General features: G+C 36.6%; 1 protein-coding gene across 5 annotated transcripts in view; it reads right to left on the reverse strand.

Annotated features, from left to right (window-relative positions):
- AKAP10 (A-kinase anchoring protein 10) overlaps positions 1–25,926 on the reverse strand; it is an 85,565-nt gene that overhangs the window by 51,691 nt on the left and 7,948 nt on the right. For all 5 annotated transcript variants that reach the window (XM_077892480.1, XM_077892479.1, XM_077892481.1 and 2 more), the window contains 3 exons: positions 17,211–17,258; positions 11,670–11,852; positions 7,554–8,111 (listed from right to left, as the gene is read on the reverse strand). In XM_077892480.1, the coding sequence (XP_077748606.1) occupies positions 7,554–8,111; positions 11,670–11,852; positions 17,211–17,258 (789 nt within the window). The remainder of the gene's footprint in view (positions 1–7,553; positions 8,112–11,669; positions 11,853–17,210; positions 17,259–25,926) is intronic.

Here is a 25,926-nt window from a genome sequence, read left to right on the forward strand (position 1 = left end):
TCTCTCATGAATAATAAATACATCTTAAAAAAAAGTTAGAATGTATTAAAAAAAAACAACCTAACTCCATGCTGTCAAAAGAAACTCACTTGAAAAATGATAAAGGTAAGTCAAAAGCAATGGGATAGAAAAAGATATATATACACCATGTAAACACCAATCAGATTAAACTGGAGTGGCTACATAAGTCAGACAGCAGATATTTCTGAGCTTAGAACAAGTGAAGCTACCGCAGATAAAGAAGAACATTACATAATGATAAAAGATTTGATTCACCAGGAAGATATAATGACTCTAAATATGTATACAACAAACAAAAGACCCTCAAAATACATGCAAAAATGGGTAGAACTGAAAGTACAGTTGGAAATATCCACAATTCTGGTTGGAGACTTCAACATTTCTCTCTCAAAATAATGGATATTAAAAGCATACAAAATACCAGCAAGGATACAGAAGAACCAAACACCTTAACCCAACTCAATCTAATTGACATTTATAAAAATCTATCGAACAGCAGAATATACATTCTTCTCATTGCATGTGAGATATTCACCAAGACAAACCATATTCTAGGCCATTTAAAAATTTTAACAAATTTAAAAGAACTGAAATCACTCAAAGTATGGTATTTTTTCTAAGTATGTTTTCTGAGCATAATATAATTAAATGAGAAATCAGTAATAAAAAGACAACAGGGTAAAAATTCTCTAAACACCTGAAATTAAACATTTCTAAATAATCATAGACAAAAGAGTAGGACTCAAGGGAAATTAGACATCGAATTTTTGCTCAAAGCATTAGAATTTCTAGTGTGTTGCTAAAACAGTGATTAGAAGGAAATTTATAGCATTACATGCTTATCTTAAAAAAGAACGGTCTCAAACAATCTAAGTTCCTAGCTTAAGAAATAGGAAAAAGAGTAAAATAAATCCAAAGTAAGCAGGAGGAAAGAAGTAACACAGAGCAGAAAATCCATAAAATTGAAAACAAAAAAATAGATAAAAATCCATTAAATCAAAAGCTGGTTCTCTGAAAGAGACAGATTAAACCCCTATATATGTTGCCAAAGAAAAAAGATACACAATTACCTACAAGAGGAATGAAAAAGGGATATCACTACAAACTCAAGATTAAAAAGACAGTAAGGGCATGCTAGATAATTACCTGCCCATAAATTCAGTGATTCAATGAAATTAGTAATTCACTGAAAAGCATAAACTACTAACATTCACTCAAGAAGAAATACATAACCTGAATAGCCCCCAAAATTAAAGAATTTGAATTCAGTTTGAAACATTCTGAAAACAAAACAAACAAATCCAGGCTCTTGCAAATTCTACGAAACATTTAAAGAAAAAATAAAAACGATTCTACATGATCTCTCCCAGATAATAGGAGAGGTAGGAAAACGTCACAACTCATTTTTGGAGGCCAACGTTACATTGATACTAACACCAGACAAAAGCAGTACAAGAAAACTACAGACCAAATCCATCATAAACACAAATGCAAAAATGCTCAACAGAATTGAGAAAAAATCCAATCTAGCAACATGTAAAAAGAAAAATACACCACAACTAAATGGGTTTACCCTGGGAATGAGTGCTTATTCAAACTTTTAAAAGTCAATAAATATGATCCATCATACTAATAGGCAAAAAAAGGAAAACCACACAGTCCTATCAAACAACACAGAAAAAAAAAAACATGACAAAATTCAGCATCATTCATGATTCAAACAACTCTCAGGAAACCATTAAGAGAAACAAACTTCATCAACCTGATAAAGGGCATTTACAGAAAAACCCACAGCTAACCTCATACTTAAAGGTAAAAGACTGAATGCTTTCCCTCCAAGATCAGGAACAAGATAAGAATATTCATTCTCGGGATCCCTGAGTGGCACAGCGGTTTAGCGCCTGCCTTTGGCCCAGGGCGCGATCCTGGAGACCCGGGATCGAATCCCACGTCGGGCTCCCGGTGCATGGAGCCTGCTTCTCCCTCCTCCTGTGTCTCTGCCTCTCTCTCTGTGTGACTATCATAAATAAATAAAATAAAATAAAATAAAAAAAAAGAATATTCATTCTCACTGATCCTAACGAACATGATACAGAAGTCCTAGCTAGCACAATAAGGCAAGGGGGGAAAAAAAAGACTGGAAAGTAAGAAATAACAGTCCCTATTCATGAACAACATCAATGTCTACATAGAAAATCCCAAGCAATCTTGTGATTTTCATAAGGTTACAGAATAGAAGGTTACAGAATACATATAAAACTCAATCATACTGCTAAATACTGCCAATAAAAAAATTAGAAAACAAATTTTTAAAATATCATTCATAACATGGTATCATTCTTGAATATCATTCATAAAACACATGAAGGATCTGTGAGCTGAAAACTACACAATGCTGATGAAAAAAATAAAAGACAATAAAAAGACATTCCACGTCCATGGATTTTAAGACCTAATACAGTTAAGATGTAAATTCCTCCCAAACTGACCTATGGATTGAATACAATTTCAATAAAAATTGCAGCAGGATTTCTTGTAGGTACAGACAAGATTATGCTAAAGATTATATGAAGAAAAAAACAAAACTAGAGACAAAACAATTTGGAAAAAGAACGAACAAACTTGAAGGGCTCCTACTACCCAATTTTCAGAATTACAGCAAAGCTACAGTAATTAAGATAGTGGGTAGTAGTGAAGGAACAAACACATATCTCAACGGAACAGAACAGAGTCCATAAATGGACCTACACAAATACAGCTAAGGTACAAAGGCAATTCAATAGAGTAAGAGTAGTCTTTTCAATTAATGGTGTTGCAACAACTGGGTGTCCACATGCAAAACTAAAAACCAATATGAAAAAACTTGACCTAACCCTTACATCTTATACAATATTAATTCAAAATAGACTATATATCTAAACATGAAGTAAAAAAATCACAATACTTTTAGAACACACAGGAGAAAATCTCCATGAACTAATAAACTAGGCAAAAAGTTTTTAGGGTATAACTCCAAAAGCACAATCCATTAAAAAAAAAAGGGGGGGGGGGAATCCCTGGGTGGCGCAGTGGTTTGGCGCCTGCCTTTGGCCCAGGGCGCGATCCTGGAGACCCGGGATTGAATCCCACGTCGGGCTCCCGGTGCATGGAGCCTGCTTCTCCCTCTGCCTGTGTCTCTGCCTCTCTCTCTCTCTCTCTCTCTCTGTGTGTGACTATCATAAATAAATAAAAATTAAAAAAACAAAAAGGTCGATTAGACTTAATTGAAAAAGTCCTTTTGTTCTGTGAAAGACACTATTTAGAGAATGAAAAGCCAAGCTATAAACTAGGAGAAAAACATTTGCAAATCACATAGCCAATAAAGGTTTTATTTTTTATTTATTTATTTATTTTTAAAGAGTTTATATATTTATTCATGAGAGACAGAGAGAGAGGCAGAGACACAAGCAGGCTCCATGCAGGGAGCCCGACGTGGGACTCGATCCCGGGTCTCTAGGATCACAGCCTGGGCTGAAGGCGGCACTAAACCGCTGAGCCACCCAGGCTGCCCCAATAAAGGCTTTATATCCAGAACACAAAAAGAACTCTCAAAATTCAACAATAATAAAACAAACAATCCAATAAAGTATGAGACTATGTTGCTGGGGAAAATGCAAAATGGTACAGCCACTCTACAAAACAGTCTGGTAGTTTCTTACCATTTAAACACACACCATATAATCAACAAACCTACTACTAGGTATTAACCTTAGAGAAATAAAAACTTTTGTCCACACAAAAACCTGTACACAGATGTTTATAGCAGCCTTATTCATAATCATCAACAGCTGGAAACAATCCAAATACCCTCCACAGGTGAATAGATAACACATCTATACCATAGAATACAAGAAAAAGCAATGAACTGTTGACAGAATATGGATAAATTTCAAGCCATTATGCTGAAAGAAGCTAGTCTCAAAAGCAACATATTATGTAAATTTACTTGTAAGGCACTCCAGAGAATGGATCAGTGGTTGCCAAATGCTGGGATAGAGGAGGGTTTAACTATAAAGGAGACAGAACTATTCTTATCCTATGATGACAATTACAGGAATCTTTGCATGTGTTACAATTCATGCAAGGATATATCAAAGAAGGTTCAAATCTACTGCATAAAAATTTTAAAACTAATGAAAACTGGAAAAAACTAGTGCTCTTTAAATGACTCCACTGCTATTTCTATTTTTTATTAAAATTAAGTACCAACAAAACAAAAAGCTTCCAAATACAATAAAGTGTATTACAATTAAAGAAACAGACTTCCATTTCCAGAAACTGGCCAGACTAGATAGATATTCAAAGAAATTCTTCCCAATACCGATTCTCCCAAAATGCTTTTAAAAAGTTTATCAGAGTTTGTAAAGTAAGAGAAATATAGCAGAAAGAAGGACAAGCAGTTCCCTTATTGGAGACCTTTGGGGCCTGTAACATTTCAGAATTCAGAATCTGGGTTTGTTTGTTTAGCTTTGTTTTTTTACAGAGGGAACACAACTATGTTCATATATACCATATTAATACTCTAGCAGCATGTGGAACAACACCACATAATCAAACATTCACGTTTCTGCAGTAAGTTCATCCCAGTTCAGGCCGTTTTGTTCATTTAAAAAATAACTTGTGATAGTTAAAGCTTTCTGGATTTCTAAATTGCAGATAAAGAAACTGTGGACCTGCAGGAGCCAGTGCAAATCAAGATGGGCAGAGTGCGAGATAGGCAGGGCATTCACCTGGGAAAACCACCAATGTCTAGAGACTTGAAAGTGTGCACTTTCAAGGGCAATTGCCCAGGGCCTGAACAGGGTAGGAGATTAGACCATATCATGCCAAAGGCCCCAAGACTTTGCCTGAAAAACCCAAGACAAAAACATATTTTAAATGGTACAAGGAAGGTAGTGAAGCTGGCACCAGATACATCGCAAAAGCAAATGCAAATATATTCTGGAATAACCCAATTTACTTATTTTTATTTTTTTCTGGAATAACTCAATTTAAACAGCATTCTCACACAAATCCCAAATCCCCGCATATAAAAATCCAAAAACCTATGTTCAGACAGCCAAAAATCACTAAAATCACAAGGTACCAAGAGTGTAAATCTAAAGAAACAAATAAATGCTGAATCAGATCCATAAAAACTATAGATAATAGAATTATCAGATAATGAATATATCCTTAATACACTCAAATAAGAAATGGGCTCAAAAGCAGGATGGAGGAATAAAGGAACAAGAAACTAAAAAGTGACCAGGTAAATCTGAATTAAAAAAAAAAAAAATCTAGAAATACAAAATTCAGTAACTTTTAGATAAAAATAACATTTTAAATAACTGATTCAACAGAAGATTAGACCCATCATAAGAGACAATCAATGAACCAAAACACAAATCTGAAGCAACTACCATCAATGTAAAAGAGCTACATACTATATGATTTCAACTATATAACATTATGGAAAAAGCAAAACTACAGAGACAGTAAAAAAGATTTGTCGCTGTCAGGGATTACCAGATAGGAAGAGATAGAGATGAAAAGGCAGAGTACAGACAATTTTTAGGGCAGTGAAAAACTCTAATGCCATAATGATAGACACCTCATTGTACGTTTACCCAAAGCCATAGAATGCACAACACCAAAAGTGAACTCTAATATAAACTATGAACTATGGGTGACTATAATGTGTCCAGGTAGGTTCATCAACTGCAACAAATGTCCTGCTCTGGTGGGAGTCATGGATGAAGGAGGGGCAGACCTATACATATGCAGAGGCCAAGGGTATATGGGAAATTGCTGTACCTTCCAGTCAATTGTGCTGTGACTCTTAAATGATGCTGCTCTGGAAAGGGGCACCTGGGTGGCTCAGTCATTAAGTATCTGCCTTCCACTCTGGTCATGACCTCAGGGTTCTGGGATTGAGCCCCACATAGGGCTCCCTGCTCAATGGGGAGACTCCTTCTCCCTCTCCTCCCCTCGTGTGTTGTCACTATCTCTCTCTTTCTCTCAAAGAAATAAGTAAATTCTCAAAAACAAAACAAAACAAAAAACCTGCTCAGAAAAAAATAAAGTCTTACTAGAGAAAAAAAAAAAAAGAAAAGAAAAAGCAAACAAAAAAGAATCACCTGGCCCTATAAGAAACAACAGATAAGATGAAAGAGAGGAAAAACATGGAGGCTGTCTACTCAGAATTCCAGGTGGTAGGACGCCAACCAGCTTAGCAGCTGAGCGTCTGCCTTCGGCTCAGGGCGTGATCCCAGGATCCAGGATGGAGTCCCACATCGGGTTCCCTGTGGGGAGCCTGCTTCTCCCTCTGCCTGTGTCTCTGCCCCCCTCCCCGTGTGTCTCCCATGAATAAATAAACCTTTAAAAAGAAAAAAATGTGTCTCTCATGAATAAATAAACTTTTAAAAAGAAAAAAAAAAAGAATTCCAGGTGGTGATGACCAAAAAATTAAGAGTATAACTTCAAAAAGAATCTAGTAGAAATAAAAAGGTGGTCGTTGAAATGCCTGGGTTTAACTCTAGCTCCCTGCTCACTCTACAACCTTAGGTAAGTACTTAACTTTTCTAAGCCATGAATTTCTCATGTGTAACACAGGGCAATAATGCCAACCTTGTGGAGGTGACATGACAATTAAGTGAAACTGAAGTATAGCACTTAGCCCAGAACCCAATAAATGTCACCTGTCGACAATTAAAAAATAATTTTATCTGCAAAATACATTAAGTAGTAAATTAAGAATGAGATAAAGGGGATCCCTGGGTGGCTCAGCAGTTTAGCGCCTGACTTCGACCCAGGGCATGGTCCTAGGGTCCCCAGATCGAGTCCTGCATTGGGCTCCCTGCGTGAAGCCTGCTTCTCCCTCTGCCTCTCTTGTCTCTCATGAATAAATAAACAAAATCTTAAAAAAAGAAAAAAAAAGAATGAGGAGGGGATGCCTGGGTGGCTCAGGGGCTGAGCATCTGCCTTCAGCTCAGGGCGTGATCCTGGTCCGGGGATCGAGTCCCATATTCGACTCCCTGTGAGGAACCTGCTTCTCCCTCTATGTCTCTGCCTCTCTCTCTCTCTCTGAATGAATATATAAAATCTTTTAAAAAAAAGAAAAGAAAAGAAAAGAAAAGAAAAGAAAAGAAAAGAAAAGAAAAGAAAAGAAAGAAAAGAAAAAAGAATGAGATGAGAATGGAATAAGCATAACTGGATAATGATTTGATTTCAAAATGTGTCGAAGGGAAAGGTCAGATGACACTTAACTCTTCTTCATTTGTTAATCCTACTAATATCCTTTTGAGAGGATCCTCACTGCAGGTAGGTATTCCTTGCTGTTCCTATTTTATACACCAATCCTCCTCCAGGACATTCTCCAAATCCTTCCAAATTTGCAAGTGGGTGTGAGAGAAAAGAAAATTATTCCAATCCTTTTATTACCCATCTCAAGTTCTACTTTGTAAACCGATTAAACAAAAAACAGGATAGAGACAAGAAAACCACATACTTACTTTTCATTAATTTTCCTGATAATTCCTTTAGTGGTGAAGAGGGGTTATTTCTACAGGCTACTAGAAGTCTGGAGGAGTCTTCTTGGGTTTCCATGGAAACTTGATGCATTCCTGTTCTGGCCATTTCAAGATGGAGAGACTGGGCACTGTCACATTCCCGGGAAAGCAGCAAGTGATTCTGAATGTTGCTAGTTCTATTGTTCAGGTCAATTCCTTCTGGTTGAGTCATTAGTAATTGGGCTGAGCTAGAATCCTCCAATCTCTTGTCAAGAGACTCAGTTACAAAAGATGTTGCAGTTTCGTGCTTTTTAGATGGAGACACAGGCTCAGCCAATGAGCTCTGCTTCACAGTGTTCAGACTGTGTGCTCTTATTCGGGACCAAGTTGTAGAGTGAAAACTTTCAGCTTCTAACCAAAATTTAACCAAATGCTCCATTCTCCGAAGTTCCATGAATTGAATAAAATAAGGGAGGACAACAGTGTCACGCAAGACTTGTTCAAGGGTCTTTGAAAGACTTGATTTGGTCTCTTGAGTCTGGTAGTCCAGACAAGATCTGCCTGAAAGAAGCAAAAGATTAGCAGTTGAGTAACAAATAATTTAAGATTGATGGATTAGTCAGCCACCTTCAGCATCAATGGTACCAGAATTTTTGAATAAAATTTACTTCCCTAGTAATTTAAATGAATAAAGAATTAGAAATACTATCATTTTGGCTTCTAAACAAGCAAAGTAACAAGTGTCCAAAACTTAATCTATTAAAAAGCTCTCTGTAACTCAATTACTCTTATGTTTTGTTTTGTTTTAAGATTTTACTTATATATTCATGAGAGACTCAGAGAGAGAGAGGCAGAGACATAGGCAGAGGGAGAAGCAGGCTCCATGCAGGGAGCCCGATGTGTGACTCGATCTCAGGACTCCGGGATCACAACCTGAGCCAAAGGTTCAGCCCAGCCACTGAGCTACCCAGGCGTCCCACTCTTATCTTTTATTTATTTTTTATGTTTATTTTTAAAATATTTGGCTCCTTTTTTTTTTTAAAGATTTTATTTTATTATTTACTCATGAGAGACAGAGAGAGAGAGAGAGAGAGACAGAGAGACAGAGAGAGGCAGAGATACAGGCAAAGGGAGAAGCAGGCTCCATGCAGGGAGCCCGACATGGGACTCAATCCCAGGGCTCCAGGATCAGGCCCTGGGCTGAAGGCGGCGCTAAACCACTGAGCCACCTGGACTGCCCCCCACTCTTATCTTTTAACGGCAGTTCAGATCATGTAAATTCTTGAGGAAAAAAAAATCTTACAATACTAGTCCCAAAGAAAGAATGAAGGCCAATAACATGAAAATATATTAGATCTAATAATAAAAAAAAACAGAAAAGCAAATTAATACAAAATAACATTTTTGTCTGTCAAACCGGAAGATATTTTTTTCAAAAAATAACAACAAAAATTAACAATGCACAAGAGAATAGGCAACACCTGTCACCCACTGATGATGGAAATAAAAAATGGCAAAACCTCTTTGGAGGAGCATTCAATAACAGACAACAAAGCTTTAGTAATCCACATAATTTGCAATCCAATAATTCCACCTCTAGTAACCTTTCCTGAAGAAAAATTGTGCATGTGTGGATACAGCCGGAAAAATGTTACCAACTCTCAACATTCATTACAACAGAATAAAGAGTAGCTCTGGGATTCTACTTTGAGAAATAAAACTAAACTTACCAAAACTTAATAAAAATAAGTTAATTTTATATTTAATTAAATTAAGGTTATAACTAACCACAAACTAGTTATTAGAATAAACAAAAAAATTTGTTTTACATTTCCAGCAGTGACATATTGAGGTTCATCTTCATAAAATTAACAGGCTTTCACCAATTTTTCAAAAGGGCTTTTCTTAATCCTTTGGTATTCAAATCATTTTCTTTTGAAGCACTTCATTCATCATCCTTGCTAGCTATCTCATTTTCTTTCTTTTTCGTTTTTTGAAAGAGAGCGCAAGAGTGAGCACAACCCAACACAGGGCTCGATCTAATAACCCTGAGGTCACAACCTGAGCCGAAATCAAGTCAGACGCTTAATCAACTGTGCCATCCAGGCTCCCCCTGGCTGTCTCATTTTCAATGTTAACCAGTGTATCTCTGTTAACATCACTCCCTTAAACTTCAGGAAATCCTGGTCCTTTGCAAGATTTACAATTTTTTAAATGAAATTTTTAATTTTGAGATAATGGTAATTTCAAACACAATTGTAAGACACAATACAGAGAGATCCCATGTACCCTTTGCCCAGGCTCCCCATGGTAACATCTTACAATCCTGTAGTACAGGGTCACATCAAGGTGCTGACATTGACAGGACCCACCACTCTTCCCCATTTCACCTGTACTCACCTATGCACTTCGTTCTATGCAATTTTATTATGTATAAGCGCCAAGATACTCAACAGTTCCAATGCCACATGGATCCCTCACGTGGCCTTTTATAACCAACTCTTCCATTTCTAACCTCAGCAAACACACTCTGCTCTTCATTCTTCTAATTCTGTCACTTCAAGAATATTATACAAATGGAATCATACTGCATATAATCCTTTGTGATTGGCTTTTGATGCTCAGCATAATTCCCTTAAGACCATGCACGTTGTTAGGTATAATAATAGTCTGCTCTTTTTCATTGTGGAGTATTCTGTGGCATGGATGTAACAGTTTAACCATTCATTCACCTGCTGAAAGACAGTTTTTGGCTTTTAAGCTGCTATGGACATTGGTGTGTAGGTTTTTGTGTGAATGTAAGTTCCCATTTCTCTGGGATAAACGCCTAAGAGCACAAATGCAGGGTCATACAGTAACTGCATGTTTACCTTTATAAGAAACTGCCAAACTGTTTTCCAGAGTGGCTGTACCATTTCACATTCCCACCAGCAACATATAAGTAATCCAGTAAAACTTACAATTTTACGTTGTGACCAATATAAATGCTGTTGGCATCGTGTGGCTCAGTGTGACCCATAAACACTTTGACACCTTCAAATATATACAAATGTTAAGCAAAGATGTCAGGGACTAATTTTATTAGACATCAATTTGTTCATTTTTTTCCAATTTATGGTATCAAGATATGCAATTTTTATAAGTGCAGAACTCTAGGTAACAAAAAATCAGAAAATATCAATCTTCTGCCTATCTTTTCTGGGGTGGGTTGAGGGGGGGAAGTTATTTTAACATAATAAGGATAATACTACAAACACTGCTTTGTGACCTTTTTTCACTTTAACCTTAGATACTCTCTATGTCATCTTCAGACTTTTAAACAGCTACCCCCCAAAAATAAATAAATAAACAAACAAACAGCTACCCAGTATTCCAGATGCAGGTATACCATAGTTTGACCATTTCTCCATTAGTAGATATTTACATGTCATTCCTCATTTTTTTGCTTTCACAAACACTGCAATAAACAGCTTTACACATACTTGTATATACAGCTTTTCACATACATGTGAATATATCAAAAGCTCGATCTTCTATTTTATATTTTGTAAATACTTCCAAACTGCCTTCCAAAAAATCTTCATGAATTTATAGTTCCACTAAATAGAAGTGGCCATTTCTCTTCATCTCTGTTAATATTCATTATTATCAAACTTTAAACATCTGCTGAAGCACTAGGGAGAACATTAACTCACTATTGAGATCTGCATTTCCCTGAGTATGAGTGAAATGAGGCATCTTTTTCATATAATTAGTGGTCAAATGTATTTCTTCTTTTGGAAATAGGCCATTTTTCCACTGAGAAAGTTTTCTATTTTATGCTTATGGAAACACAATAGAGTATCATTCATCATACTTATAGCTATTATTTTTTAAATTTTATTTATTTTTTAAAGTAGGCTCCATGCTCAAAGTGGGGATCAAACTCACAACCCTCAGGTCAAGAGTCACATGTTCTACTGACTGAGCCAGCCAGGCCCCCCCATAGCTGTTATTTTAAACATATTTTTTTCCAAGCCCATTCCAATTATATAGTTCTAGTATCCTCCAGCAAGAGTTTCACACAGTACACTCAAATCCTTCTCCCCACTGGAAGTTAGCAAAAAGTGAGTTACTTACCCAGGTCACCAAAATGAGCAGCCTCCATGTGGCTTGGCTGCTTCTTAAGTGTCGCTGTCCTGCTACTTGAAAAGGAGTCCATGTTGGCAGAAATGGCATTGATTGCAACATGACTTGGTCCTGCTGCCTCCAGCAAGGCATGATTTTTAGTGCTTTTTTGTGGGGAATGTACAGATATTGAAGCTGAAATTTAAAAAAAAAAAGTTAAAAATTAAACACAATTTGATAGGCTGAAACTGTCTCATACATAAAAGGGCTTTAAGAGAACTTTAAAAAATAAAGTTTGTAACCTCTCTTAAGTATACACACTCAACAAAAAATAGGGGAAAGGTAAATTAATCAAGGAGCAGAAAATTGGAAAGAAATGCCCTATTGTTTATAATTCTCAAAAATACTGTGCCAAAAATGGAACTTAAAACAGAGATGCTTCTTTGAGAGCTTCTACTGATGACAGAAAGTACTCAAGCCCAAAAACATTCTGATATATGGACCCCTTTCAATTCCTTAATCCTTTTTTGTCCAAGGAACAAAACAAAGAACTGAAGAATGGGGCAAAGATGAGAAAAACACTCTTCAGAATACTAATTTTACTTTTTAACTGGGTAAAAAATTTCTCTAATGAAAATCATTTATGATCAAAGTTCAAGCTGCTTAAAGATAAAGCCCACTTAAAAAACTCCCAAATCAAATTTTTTTTAGTAGTCTGAAGAAATATTCTATGGACATCAGAATAAAGAGGTTACCCATTTTTTAGGATATAAGCAACTCAATATTACAATACTGTCAAAATAGTCCTGGACCTTGTTGCTACAGCTGGATCAACACTCTATCTATCTTATTTATTCCACACAAATATTAATGATTCTTCCTAAAGGTTTTTAAGAAGTTTTGGTCTAGTACATTGCTGTAGCAAGAAGGATAAAAATGATATAGGTCACCCTCAAGATAAATAACTCAGATAATTTAAATTGTAGCTACTAGCACCATTTATTATTACACTGCCAACAGATCAGGGCTCTCAATCTCAGCAAACAGTTCCCAGACACAGAATCTGAGTAATAACAAGTCATATTTCTTATGAAGAATACATAATTCAAATTATACTCAAGATGTTTTTATAAATTTAAGCAGGTAAGAATATGACTATCGTCTGTTTGCCAGGTATCTCTATTTACCATTCAACGAGAGGTGGGAGAATTATCTAACAGAGTTGTCTTCTAGAGATTTCTTTTTTTATTTTAGAAAGTTTTGTTTACTTATTTTCATGATAAACTGAAGAAAGGAAAATCATTTTAGCAAGTTTGTAAATAATAATAGCGAGTTTTGTATAGACACCAAGCAACAAATAACATTCTATAAGAAATATAAAACTTTCTAATTATTTCCTAATTAGATAAGTATGATACAAAATGCTATTAATTTATTTGTGCAAGGCTTTATTTCTCCTCTTTTTTTAACTTCTCTGTTAGAAGGATTAACTTATTTTAGATGTTGCTTCCAGATAGTCTATCTTCCTTTGGTCTCCATGGTACTACTTGCTCCTTAATTTCCTTTTCTATCTGTGCCTCCCTCTTAAGCCCTTAGAACAGTTTTTCTTTCTTTCTTTTTTTTTTTTAAGATTTTATTTATTTATTCATGAGAGACACACACAGAAAGAGAGAGGCAGAGACATAGGCAGAGGGAGAAGCAAGCTCCATGCAGGAGGCCTGACGTGGGACTCGATCCCTGGGTCTCCAGGATCAGGCCCTGGGCTGAAGGCGGCACTAGACCGCTAAGCCACCCGGGCTGCCCTAGAACAGTTTTTCAATGCCCACTATGTCAGAGATGGTCTCCTTCCATGACTCCTCTTCCTGAGGTTCTCTGTTCTTTTATTCTTTCTGCTACAAACATTTATTCTAAAACCCTTAGTTATTTAGAGCCATCTTTTTTGAACGTATTTTTTAAACCTGTGAATGTTCCTTTTTTTCCCCAAATAAACTTAAGTGAGACGCTGACACATCTGTAAGGTAGGTAAGAGTCTAGATAAAATGGGTACCTAAAATCTAAATAGATAAAGGAGATTTTTAAAAAAGTTATTAGTAACTCTAGCTGATTCAAAGGGAGTCTCTTTCACATCCTGGACCTGGACCTCTCTGGAAACAGCTCCTAGGGTAAATAAACCTCGAGGCACCCCAGTGGAGAACCTCCAACTTGTATCTGAGACCTGTTACTTTGATCTGGGCTTTGGTCCTGTATCTTTAATTACTTACTGCTAGCTATTCTCACTTTGATTTTACCATATCAAGACCAATTTATCCCAATACCAAACTTACACCATCTTCTTCCAAACTAATGCTCCTTCCCTGTCTCTGTTCAATCTGCTGGTCTCCAAAGCTCAAAATCTTGGACACATTCTTTTCCACTTTACATGTTCACCTGCCATGATCTGTTGATTTTTCCTTAAAGGTATTTAAAAATCAACTTACCTGGTTATTATCAACACCACACCCTTACTACAGGCCTTTCTGTATTATAGCAAAGAAATTTCTTTTTTTTAAAGTTTTTCTTTTTTTTAATTTTTATCTATTTATGATAGTCACACAGAGAGAGAGAAAGAGGCAGAGACATAGGCAGAGGGAGAAGCAGGCTCCATGCACCGGGAGCCCGATGTGGGATTCGATCCCGGGTCTCCAGGATTGCGCCCTGGGCCAAAGGCAGGCGCTAAACCGCTGCGCCACCCAGGGATCCCAGCAAAGAAATTTCTAGGGTCTCCATCCTATAGAACTCTTCCAGACTCACCTTTCAGAAATACCCTATGTAAAGCATCAACATCCTGTTCAAAAGCCTACAGGGTCCCTATTTTCTCTGTCTCGACTCTGTTCTGGTCTTTAAGGCCCTCATAACTGGATATCAATCTTCTGTAAAAATATCCCTTTACTCAATCTACAAGTCTCTTTGCCCAGTGTATACTCAAAGAAATAAGAAGCTGAGCTGTTAGGAGAAAAAGAGAAAGAACTGTTTCTTTTATTCAAATCCTTCTTACTGTTCAACTTTTATAAAGATTAAGTTTTATTTCTACAAAATCTTCCCTATACTTCAGAAAATATCTGCTGATCTCAACTTCCTCTGAACTCCTCCCAATACTTCATTTAACTAAGTCAGCATATTGAGGGCTTCTTCTGCTATGACTAGAAAACAAGAGCTACCAATGCAGTATCTCCCACACCAGGCATTACACTGGTTGTTTGATATACATTTTTGGGGGTACACTGTTTCGTTATCTCTCATAACAGTTTTACAAGACCAGTATTTTCCTCATTTTGGAGATGTAGATACAGACAAAAGTTAATTACTTTGCTAAAAGTCAATGAGATAGTAAAGAGTTGTTTCACAGGCAGAATTTCAACTCTGGTCTGCCAGACTCTAGAAAATCATTCCTTTACCTTTGGTTGGAAACTCGAACTCTAGAATTACTGTGTGGATAAAATCATATATGTAAATGTCTCTAAGTACCTCCTACCCAACATGCCGAAATTGAACATACAATTTCCCAACTTGGTTCTCCACCATTCACACTGTTATGGAAGCCAGAAAAGTAGGTGTTAATCTGAAACCTCCCTGTCTCTTACACCTCATCTTTAATTAATAACAAAGTTCTATCTGTTTTAGCTCTAAACTGATCAATCCAGATCTCTTTATTTTCAATCACTACAGGTCTAGCCCATGCCATCTATGGAATCCCTTGACTAATGTTCTTCCCTTTACCAATGTGTAAGTTCAATGCATACAGGATCCAATTCTTTTTTTTTTTTTTTTTTGTGTCTAGCTGCAGTTTGTGCTTAATGACTAAAACACATGTTCAAGAAATGGTTATTAGTATGTTAGTGTATTTGCTGCTATTCTACATCTAAGTCCTAATCAGACTGAAAACTTCTTGAGGGCTTGTTTCCTATACTGCTTCTATATAGCCCTAAAGTAAAGCACAGATTATGTACTGTCACAGAGTAGGAACATGGTACAGACTTAGGAGTTAGGCAGGCCAATCCTCTCACTCCACAAATGAAGAATCTGAAGGTTACATGACTTTTCAAGGTCACACGGTTACTAGCAGAGTTTAGAGTAGAAGACCTGAGCAATCTAAAGTGCCTGAGACATCAAATCCTTTCCTTCTACATTCAGATCTAGTCTTTATACATGCTGCTTGCTAAGGGCTTAAAGTCTTTATCAAAGCCAATCAAATTTTGCCTAAGGAGGGCAGTATGAACCAACATGGAATCCAAATGGTTTCATATTACCAGAAGTAAGCAGAAAATAAGACTGTAAGGCACCCTAGCTCTTCCCTAATGTTACAAAACCCTTAAGTTATAATTAGTCTCTCTGTAGCAAACTGAGCATATATGGCTAATACTCAATGCCAGCCACACAACATACAAACATTTGAAAGAAAAATCTAAGTAGCAATCTACAGATGTCATGTAAATAAAATTTATTTACATGAAATTTACATGTAATGGCTATATAAATAATTCCCATTATAATTTTCCATTCCAATCTTTGTAACTGACATAATGAAATCAGTCAAAACTACAGTAGAGATTACTACCTAAAAAGCATGCTTGAAGCTATAAATAAAGACAATATATTGATTATAATAAAGTACTCTAAGTAAATTTTAAATTAAGATCACTAACCCAAAGTAACAGAGAAGTAAAAACTGTAATCATCTATACTTCTGGATAAACAACAGAAAACCAAGCCTTGTAATGTGGCAGTTCTTTCACTCCAGAACTGTCAGCTCAGTTCAGAGTTCTTTTCACTTTTTGTTTTTAAACATTTATTTATTTATTTATTTGAGAGAGAGAGAGAGAGAGAGAGAGCGAGAGCACGCATGCTGGGGGGAGGGAGAATGTGTGAGGCAGACTCCGCACAGAGCCTGACTCAGAGCTCTATCTCACAATCCTGAGATCACGACCTGTGCCAAAACCAAGAGTTGGAGGTTCAACCCACCTCAGAGTCCCTCATTTTTTGTTTTTTAAAATAAAGTATAAACCATAAGAGACTCTCAACTATAGGAAACAAACTGAAGGTTGCTGGAGGGGAGTAAGGTGGCGGGATGGGGTAACCAAGTGATGGGCCTGGAGGCAGGCACCTGATCTAATGAGTTATGAGCACTGGGTGTTATAAACAACTCATGAATCACTAAACTCTACCTCTGAAACTAATAATATACTCTATGTTAATTAATTGATTTTAAATTTAAAAAAATAATAAAACGAAATAAAGTCAACTCATCAATTTTAGGGAACAATCAAACGTGATTAATAGGAGGATATTGGTTTACTGTATCACTAGGACAGCCAACAAGTACTTAGTAAAAGCCTATCATATGCAAGGTGCTGAAGAATATATAGGTTGAACGAGGAAGTAAGTCACGATCATAAATAATTATAAAAGAAGGCAGAGATGACTAATGGTAAAAGACGAGGGAAGATAACAGGATTAAATAGTCTATAAATGCAAAGCACATCGTTTTTTAATACAATGGAATGCTACTGAACTCACCTTTAATTGACTTGACATCTGAGGTCTTCTCTTGTTCTTTGCCTTTCACTGGAAGATAAAAGAGCATCATGACCAACTCCTACAGTCAAAAAGAGCCCCTCTATATGATGTAAAAATTAGACAAGCTTTATTCTAACAGAGGAGTATTCAAAGTTGTACAACAATGGGATAATTGACTTGAAGGGGGACAGGGCAAGACAGTTGTCGGGTGAAGTTTCTCTAAGGAAGTGACCTTTGAACGTGGTTCAGTCAAGAGCACTGAACAATGTATTCTGACACTGGTTCAAATTCTCGCTTGCCACTTATACAGCCATGTGATCGTGGACAAGTTACTTTACTTCTCTGGGTCTCAATTTCTTTGATTTATAAAGTTAGAGGAGAGTGATAACACCTACCTTAAAAGGTTGTGAGTAAAAAAATAAATAGTTGTAAAGGGCTTAGAAGAGTAACAGACACACGGTTAATTTAGGATGTTAACTAATATTATTAATATATGCCCACTACTAGATGCATCCTGAAGAAAGAGTTCTTTGGTTATGTATCCTCCTATCTTACTTCTTGTGTATTCCTCTCATAGCATCAAATACAAACATTCTAAACTTATACTCTAAATATTTAATACTCAAGGCTTAACAATTTCTTTTAAAAAGTTATAGTCTCAGGGATCCCTGGGTGGCTCAGCAGTTTAGCGCCTGCCTTTGGCCCAGGGTACGATCCTGGAGTCCCGGGATTGAGTCCGGCATCAGGCTCCCGGCATGGAGCCTGCTTCTCCCTCCTCCTGTGTCTCTGCCTCTCTCTCTCTATGTCTATCATAAACAAACAAACAAATAAATAAATAAATCTTAAAAAAAAAAGTTATAGTCTCTTCTCCATTATACAAAACAGTAGAAATTCTACTGCAGACATGCTAATAATATAATATCCAAGAAAGGAAGGTACATGGCAGCTTAAGCAAAGCGTGAACTTACAGGATCTGACAAAAGATTATTTTTAACTTTTCTCACTTTTCTTGTATTTTTTCAACATTATTTTTTTTTAACCCTACCATGAGAAGCTATCAAAATAAGAAATCCCAAAATGTGACCATCTCCCTACTTCGTGTTCTTAAACTTTCAACACTGAAAAGCAGTAGCAGGAAATAACTAGCTCCGAGAGTATCTGATAAATTAATCCATCAATAAATATTTTAGTGTCTCGTATGTGCTAGACACTCTCCTGGCTCAGAATAGAGCAGTCCTGCCTTCAAGAAGTCTACATACAAGACTGTGGAGACATACATGGACAAAAACAAAACAAGATCATTTCAAGTATTGATCACTGCTGTTGGGAAGAAAATAAGGAAATGTGGTAGAAGTGATTGGGCTGTAGCCCTCACTACAGCATCTGCTAACTGACTACATCTCCCACGTGAAACACGAACTTGTCTTGACTTCCAAGGCACTCCACCCCCCCGGTTTTCTGGCTGTTCCTTCTCAGTTTATCCCCTGGCCAACTTCTCCTTTGCCCACTGGGAGTTTCTCAGAGAAAGGGTTTGAGCACCTTTTCTTTTCACTATGTACACATGGATTTCCTGGCTGAACTTACCCATTCTGAACACAGGATAAGCTGTGAATCCTAAATTTCTATTCCTAGTCTAAATACTTTTTGACCTTAAATTCATTTAACCATCTACCCATTTGTCTATAAATACACTGGTCCAAAATAGAACGTACCATCTCTTCCCAAACCTGGTATACCTCACTTTTCATTTTCTCTCATGAATGACACTCCCACCCCAGTTTCTCAGGCAAAAAATCTCAGTCATTCTTAACATGTCTCTGCCTTACCTCCCACACCCAACCGCTTCTAAAACCAACTGGTTCAATCACTAAAACATACCTCTACAGTTCCACTTTTGTCACCCTCAATACATTCTCATCAATCAGATCTAGTTAATATTTCAAACAGAAAAGTACACAATCCAACTTCACTAAATATTAGTATTTTGCCTTACTTCTCTTTTCTCTCTTTATATAGTTAAATGGTCCTGTCCCATTGCTCCTCTTCCCTTTGCATAGATAAATACTGCCCTAAATTGGATGTGTTTAGTGCCACGTAGGTTTTTAAACCATTACTACATGAGTGTAAAACATGAGATTATTCCGCACACCTTTAAAAATTACATGAATGGTATTCTACAATTCTGAAATTTGTATTCATCCCATAATTTGATTTATCTATACTGATACAGTTCTAATACATTCCTGTAGTCTAGTGCATTCATTTTAGCTGCTTAATTCCTAAAATACACCTTTATTTATTCATTTTCCTGTTAAAGAACCTGTTAGGTTTTATTTCCTAGTTTTCACTATCACAAACAATGATGTGATCAACATTCTAGTACATATCTTCCTATGTACATATGTGAGACTTTCTCTAGGATAAAACACTATAAATGGAACTGTTAGGGAACCAATGATGGACATTTTTAATGAAAGTGGCTATTTAATGAATACTTTTCAATACCAATGGTATTGATGGTGTTTTTAATTCATTTCCTTGATTTCCTTTGAGGGAGATATCCTTTCATATTTACCAGATATTTAGGTTTCCTCTTTTATGGGCTGCCTATTCAATTCCTTTGTCCCTTATTTATAGAAATTCCATACATATTCTGGATACTAATTCTTTGTGTTCTAAATATCTTATGTGTATTTTATTGTTTGGAAGCTTTAAATTTTAATGTGCTTTAATGTAGCCAAATTTACGGATTGTATTTTCCTATGTTTTATTGTTTAGCCCTAGATAAGATTTTTTTCCTCTGTACTTTCTTCCATATGATTTCAAGTTTTGCTTTTTAAAATTCTGGGCTCTTACCTACCTGAAATTTATTTCTCTTTATCAGATTCCAGGAAACTACAGCCTATGAGTCAAATCAAGCCCATCTCTAGTTTGTTTTGTTTTGTTTTGTTTTTTGTTTTGTTTTTACAAATAAGGTTTAGTTTAGCACAGCCATATCCATTTGTTAACATACTATCCAGGGCTACAAGGACACCATCTAGTCTTTTATAGAAAGTTTGCTGACCCCTGATGTATATGATCAGAGGTAGAAAATCCTAATTCTTTTTTTGCCAGAGGGACAACAAGCATCATTTACTGATTAGTCCAACCCTTCCCAACTGAACAGGAACACTTTATATACCAACTTTCCATACATACATGGGTCTGTTTCTGAGTATTTAGTTCTACTGTCTTAATTACCTAATCATATAATCAGCCTTTGGCAGGGCCGAGCCCTCTACTTCATTCTCTTTTGAAACTATCCACTCTATTAATTATAAGGTCAATTTTGTCCTGATCCTAAAACCCTCATGGGAATTTTTAAAGTAGCACTGACTTAATGATTGATTTGGGAGACAGTTCACATCTTTCCAATACTGAGTCTTTTTATCCATGAACATAGTTTACCTCTCCATTTATTTGAGTCTCCTTTCATGTCAAATCAGGTTTTGTAAACTCCATAAAGATTTTAATCTTTTATTTTTACTGGCATACAGCGGTACAACTGAGTTTTAAATACTTAGATATAAACACACATTTTTAAAACCCACCCGAGTTCTTTTATGATTTCTAATAGTATGTGTGTAGACTTTCTTCAGTTTTTTATATATGCAATCATGTTATCTGGGGCTAATGAATGATTCCTTTGTTCCCATTCCCTCTCAAAACTTAAATGTCTCCTTTTTGTTTGTTGTATGTGCTATTGTGAAGACTATCTTAGCTTTCTTTTTGTCCTACATCCCTGCTGTATTTTCCCATCTTTTTGCTTTTAACCTTCTCATGATCCTTTTTATATCTGAACAGTATACAGGAGGAATCTAGTCTTTTCACTGTCTGGGGCAGCCCATTTCTGTTTATTGTGATTACTATTCTTGATGTCTAAAGATCATTCTGAAAACTTTCACTATAATTAAGAATTTGTTGATTTCCCTTGGTTATTCTGTGTATTTTGCTTTATGTATTTTGAGACTGATATTAGGTGCAAAGCAGTTCAGAGTTTTATATTCCTACTACCCTGTTCATTTTATCAAAACGTAGTGTACATTTTTAGCTCTGATGTCTCATGCTTTAAAGTACGTCATCTGCCACACAGCTTTCTTCTGGTTGACATTTGTCTGCTATATCCTTCCATCCAGTTATGTTCAATTTCTCTGTGTCTTAACGTTTGTGTTCTCAGTAGTTTATGGCTGGATTTTGTCTTATTATTCAGCCTGACTTTTTATCTTTTAGCTCTTTAGTCTTTTGCTAGAATTTAGTCTATTTACATTTATCATGACTATTGATCTATTTAGGTTTATTTCAGCCACCTTATTTTGTACTGCTGACTATGCTTTTTCTTGTTTCTATATTTCTTTTTATTATGAAACTTCTGAAACAGAATACTAAATTTTAATTTAAGTAACACTCAGGTTTATCATATTTTAACATTATGCTATATTTGCTTCTGAAAAATTTTCAAAAGAAATAAAACATGCATGTGTAATTGCGGTCTCTCTCTGATCTTGTTCCCTCCTTCCTAGGGAAATAATTTCATAAATTGAATATTTATTATATCCCCCACATTTTTACTCTTTAATATATTTGTGGATCTATAAACAAAATATAGCACTGATCGAAGGTTTTTAAACTTTATACAACTGGTCCTACCAATTGCCATTCCCAATAGCAGTGGACCCTAACCAAATCTTAGTACAGTCAGTCTTTAATCCCATCCTCAGGACTTTTCAAGAACTTTACTCCCAGGAGTAACACCCCTCTCTCCTGTATCATTTTATCCTTCTCTACCATCATCACTATCAGCATACAAACACATTCTAGTATCTTTTATCTTTTTAAAAAAATCCCTTAACCAAATTGCCCCTTTTAGTTCCTTTGCACTTCAGTTTCTTGAAAAAGGTGTTTTTAGTTTTACTCTTGCTACTTTCCACACTTTACATTCTCCCTTCAACCCATTCCACTGATACTACTCAATTACTTCCACATTATCAAACTGAGTAGTCATTTCTATCTTGATCTTGCAAGTGACACATTCACTACAATACTCCCTTCTTTTTGAAATGTTATCTTCTCTTAGCTCCCATGTAATTGCACTCCTATATAATTGGCATCTTATTTTTTATTCTTCTTTGCCAATGGCTCATGTTCCTCGATTTAAATTTTTAAAAACATTAAAAGATGTTATTATTCATCTGAGAGAAACAAAGAGAGCACAGCAGGGGGAGAGGCAGAAGCAAACCTCACCCACTCCACTGAGCCAGGAGCCCAAGACGCTCAATCCCAGTACCTGGAGATCATGACCTGAGCAGAAGGCAGATGCTCAACTATCTGAACCACTCAGGTGCCCTCAATTTAACTTCTAAAAGCTGGTTTAATGCCAGAGCTCTCACCTAAGCTCCCTTCTGGTCTATAGTATGGCAGGAAATGCTACCTGGCCACCAAACTCATTCTCCTCTTCCTAGCAAGACAGCTGTAGCCTAGTAGCTAGTTACTAGCTGGCAATTTACATTTCCCAGGAGCTTTCGCAGTTATCTATGACCATGTGATTAACTTCCCACCAACAGAATGTGAATAGAAATTATTATGTGCCACTTCCTGGCCAAAGATTCTCTTTCCTCCTTACCATGTGTCAGAGGACTGAGGATAGACAGAAAGGGCTATGACCCAGCTTTGATAAAACAGATCAGACCCTAAGGGAAAGAAGTTTAACAAGATGGGAGGAAAATGATCACAGAATGACTGTGAAGCAAAGACCTCTAATGAACTTGGATGGTTACACTCAAGAGAATAATTTAAAAGTCTATCTTGTTTGAGCCATTACACTTCAGTGTATCTTTGTTATATAGTAACTTAGCCTTTCAATTAATTCACACATTATATGTATTCTCTAGGTGATCTCATCTAGTCCCATGTCGTTAATCATTTATGCAAAATATTTCTAAACCCAGAACCAGATCTCACGTTCTGACCTCTTTTCAGAACTACAGAATCCAACTGCCTCTTTGACATATCCACATAGATGTCTGTTATCATAAACTCACAACTGTCAAAAGACAATTCCTGATTCTTCTTGCCTCAAGTTCTAAGCCCAAAGTTTTCCCAGTTTTTCTTCACTCCAATCACTTACTCAAGTCATGCCATTTCTATCTCCAAAACATATCCATTCCCAGTAAGTTCTTCGGGTCCCTTAAACACACCCAGCTATTCCTGCCTCAGGGTATTTGTACTTCCGGTTCTCTCTGGCTAAAATGCAGTTCCTTTGATCTTTTGTGAGGCTGGCTCCCTCCCTTCATTCAAATGCCATCTTCTCAGACCAGCCTTCCCTTATTATCTGAACACAAACAGTCACCCTGGATCTACTCTCACATAGGTTTAAATTCTCTGCACAGCACTTTTTACTAGTGGATATTTTATTCACTTATTCAGTAAATATTCATTAAATTCCTAACTATACCAAGGCACTGACCCAGACTTGGGGATACAGCTGCAAACAAAATCAACTTGCATCTTAATAAAATTCATAGTAAAGTAGATGGTGATAAATCCTGTAGAGAAAATAGGGCAAGATAGAGGAGTGCAGGGGCTGGGGACTGGAATGTTAAAAGTAGGATGGACAGAGAAAGCCTCACCAAAGATGTCAAATGATCAAAAACCTGAAGGAGATGAGAGAATAAAATAGTGGGGGCCTATGGGAAGAGGTTTCCAAGCAGAGAGAAAAAGTGAGTGCAAAGGCCCTGAGGTGGGAATGTACTTGACAACAAAGAGGCCAATATATAAATGGAACAGTGATGGAAAAAGAGAGCAGGAAATGAACACAGAGAGGAAATGGGACCTAGATTAAGGAGGGCCATGTATAGGAATAGAAGCTTCCTATACATGGAAGCTACTGGAGGAATTTGAACAGAAATGTGGCATAATGCACTTTGAAAATATACCATAGGGGTCAAGGATGGAAGAAGAGAAACCAAATTGAAGCCTAGAGCAAAATAATACTGCTTTCTCCATTTTCTTTCTTTCTTTTTTTAATAAGATTTTATTTATTTGAGTGGGTGAGCAAACAAGTGTAAGGGGGAAGGGGTACAGAGAGGGAGAGAGAATCCCAAGCAAGTTCCACGCACAGAGCCCAACACAGGGCTCAATCTCACGACCCTGAAATCATGACCTGACTGAAATCAAGAGTCCGATTCTCAACCAACTGAGCCCTACTTACTCTACTTTCATAAAACAAGCTTCCTCTTAACATTTAAGCTGAGATTTGAATGACATCCTCTTAGAGGACTTCATTAACCGCCCAATCTAAACAGAGATGATCATCTAGACTAGGGAGTTAACGGTCAGGGATAGTGAGAAAAGACCGAATTTGATTACATTCTGGGGTAGACTTAGCAGATTTGCTGATGTAGATATAGGGTAGGAGAAAACGAGAGGTTCAAGAACGTACTAAAAAAAACCTGGAGTTAAATTTTAGGCTAACAGATGGATCTTTCGCTTACTATATCTATTATTTCTATTAATAGATATAACTATATCTATTAGGTAGAGGTATGAAATGGACCAACAGTTAGATATACCACTCCTAATTCAGGGGAGAGAATTCAAGCTGGAGATGTAAATTCAGGAGTCATCAGCGTATAGGTGGTATTTAAAAATGGTATTTAAAGACTGGATGGAATCCCTAAACAGAAGCATCTCCAGCTTCTACTCTTGCCACATTCAGTCTGCAAAAAGCTTCTACAATGATCTTTTTATAACACAAGATCAAATCATTCCTCTTTAAAAAATTTTAAGGGGTGCCTGGGTGGCTCAGTGGGTTAAGCGTCTGACTCTTTATTTCAGTTCAGGTCATGATCTCGGGGTCAAGAGACAGAGCCCCGCAGCATCTCCATGCTGAGTGTGCAGCATGCTTAAGATTCTCTCCATCTCCCTCCTCACTCATGCTCTCTTAAACAAACAAACAAAAAAATTATAGTGTCTCTGTATTTGGAATAAAACCTAACTATGGCCTACAAAGCTTCGAATCTTGTCTACTTCTCCAAGCCCAAAGCACATTGGCCTTCCTTTCTTTCTTGAAGGGCATCAAACTCTTTCTTGACTTACAACCTTTGAACATGCTACTTACTCCCTGTTCCTAGAATACTCTTCCCTAACCTCTATTACCTTCTACTGATCCCTCAGCTTTAAGTTTCAAGGTCACCTGCTGAGGTCTTTCTCTAACATCAAATCAAAATATGCTTCTCCTCTCAGGTTATCTCTGTCATAACAGGTTATCAATCTGTAAATACACACAGGTACAGAAAGAAAGATTTACTGTCCGCCTGTCCCAGCAGACAATAAGCTCCATAGGTAAAGGGACATTGCCTTGTTCAGTGCTTAACAACGAGGGCCTAACACAGTGCCTGCCAAACACCAGGCATTCAAAAGTATTTGTTGAACAGAGACAACAGTCTATTATGCAACATGCAATTTGCCTTATTATACACAGAATGCTTCTTTCCTCCTTAAAAAAAAAAAAAAAAAAAGACCAAAACAACCTATTACAACACTGTCAAACAAATTAAGAGCTATTAAATTAACTATACCCAGGTACCTTATCAACAAAGCTTCCTGTACCATTTTACAGGTTTCCTTCACTCAGCAGTGCTTTCATTCATTCATCACAGTTTTATTCACTCACCCCATG

This window comes from Canis aureus, chromosome 3 (genome assembly GCF_053574225.1).
Source record: "Canis aureus isolate CA01 chromosome 3, VMU_Caureus_v.1.0, whole genome shotgun sequence".
Classification (NCBI taxonomy): Eukaryota; Metazoa; Chordata; class Mammalia; order Carnivora; family Canidae; genus Canis; species Canis aureus.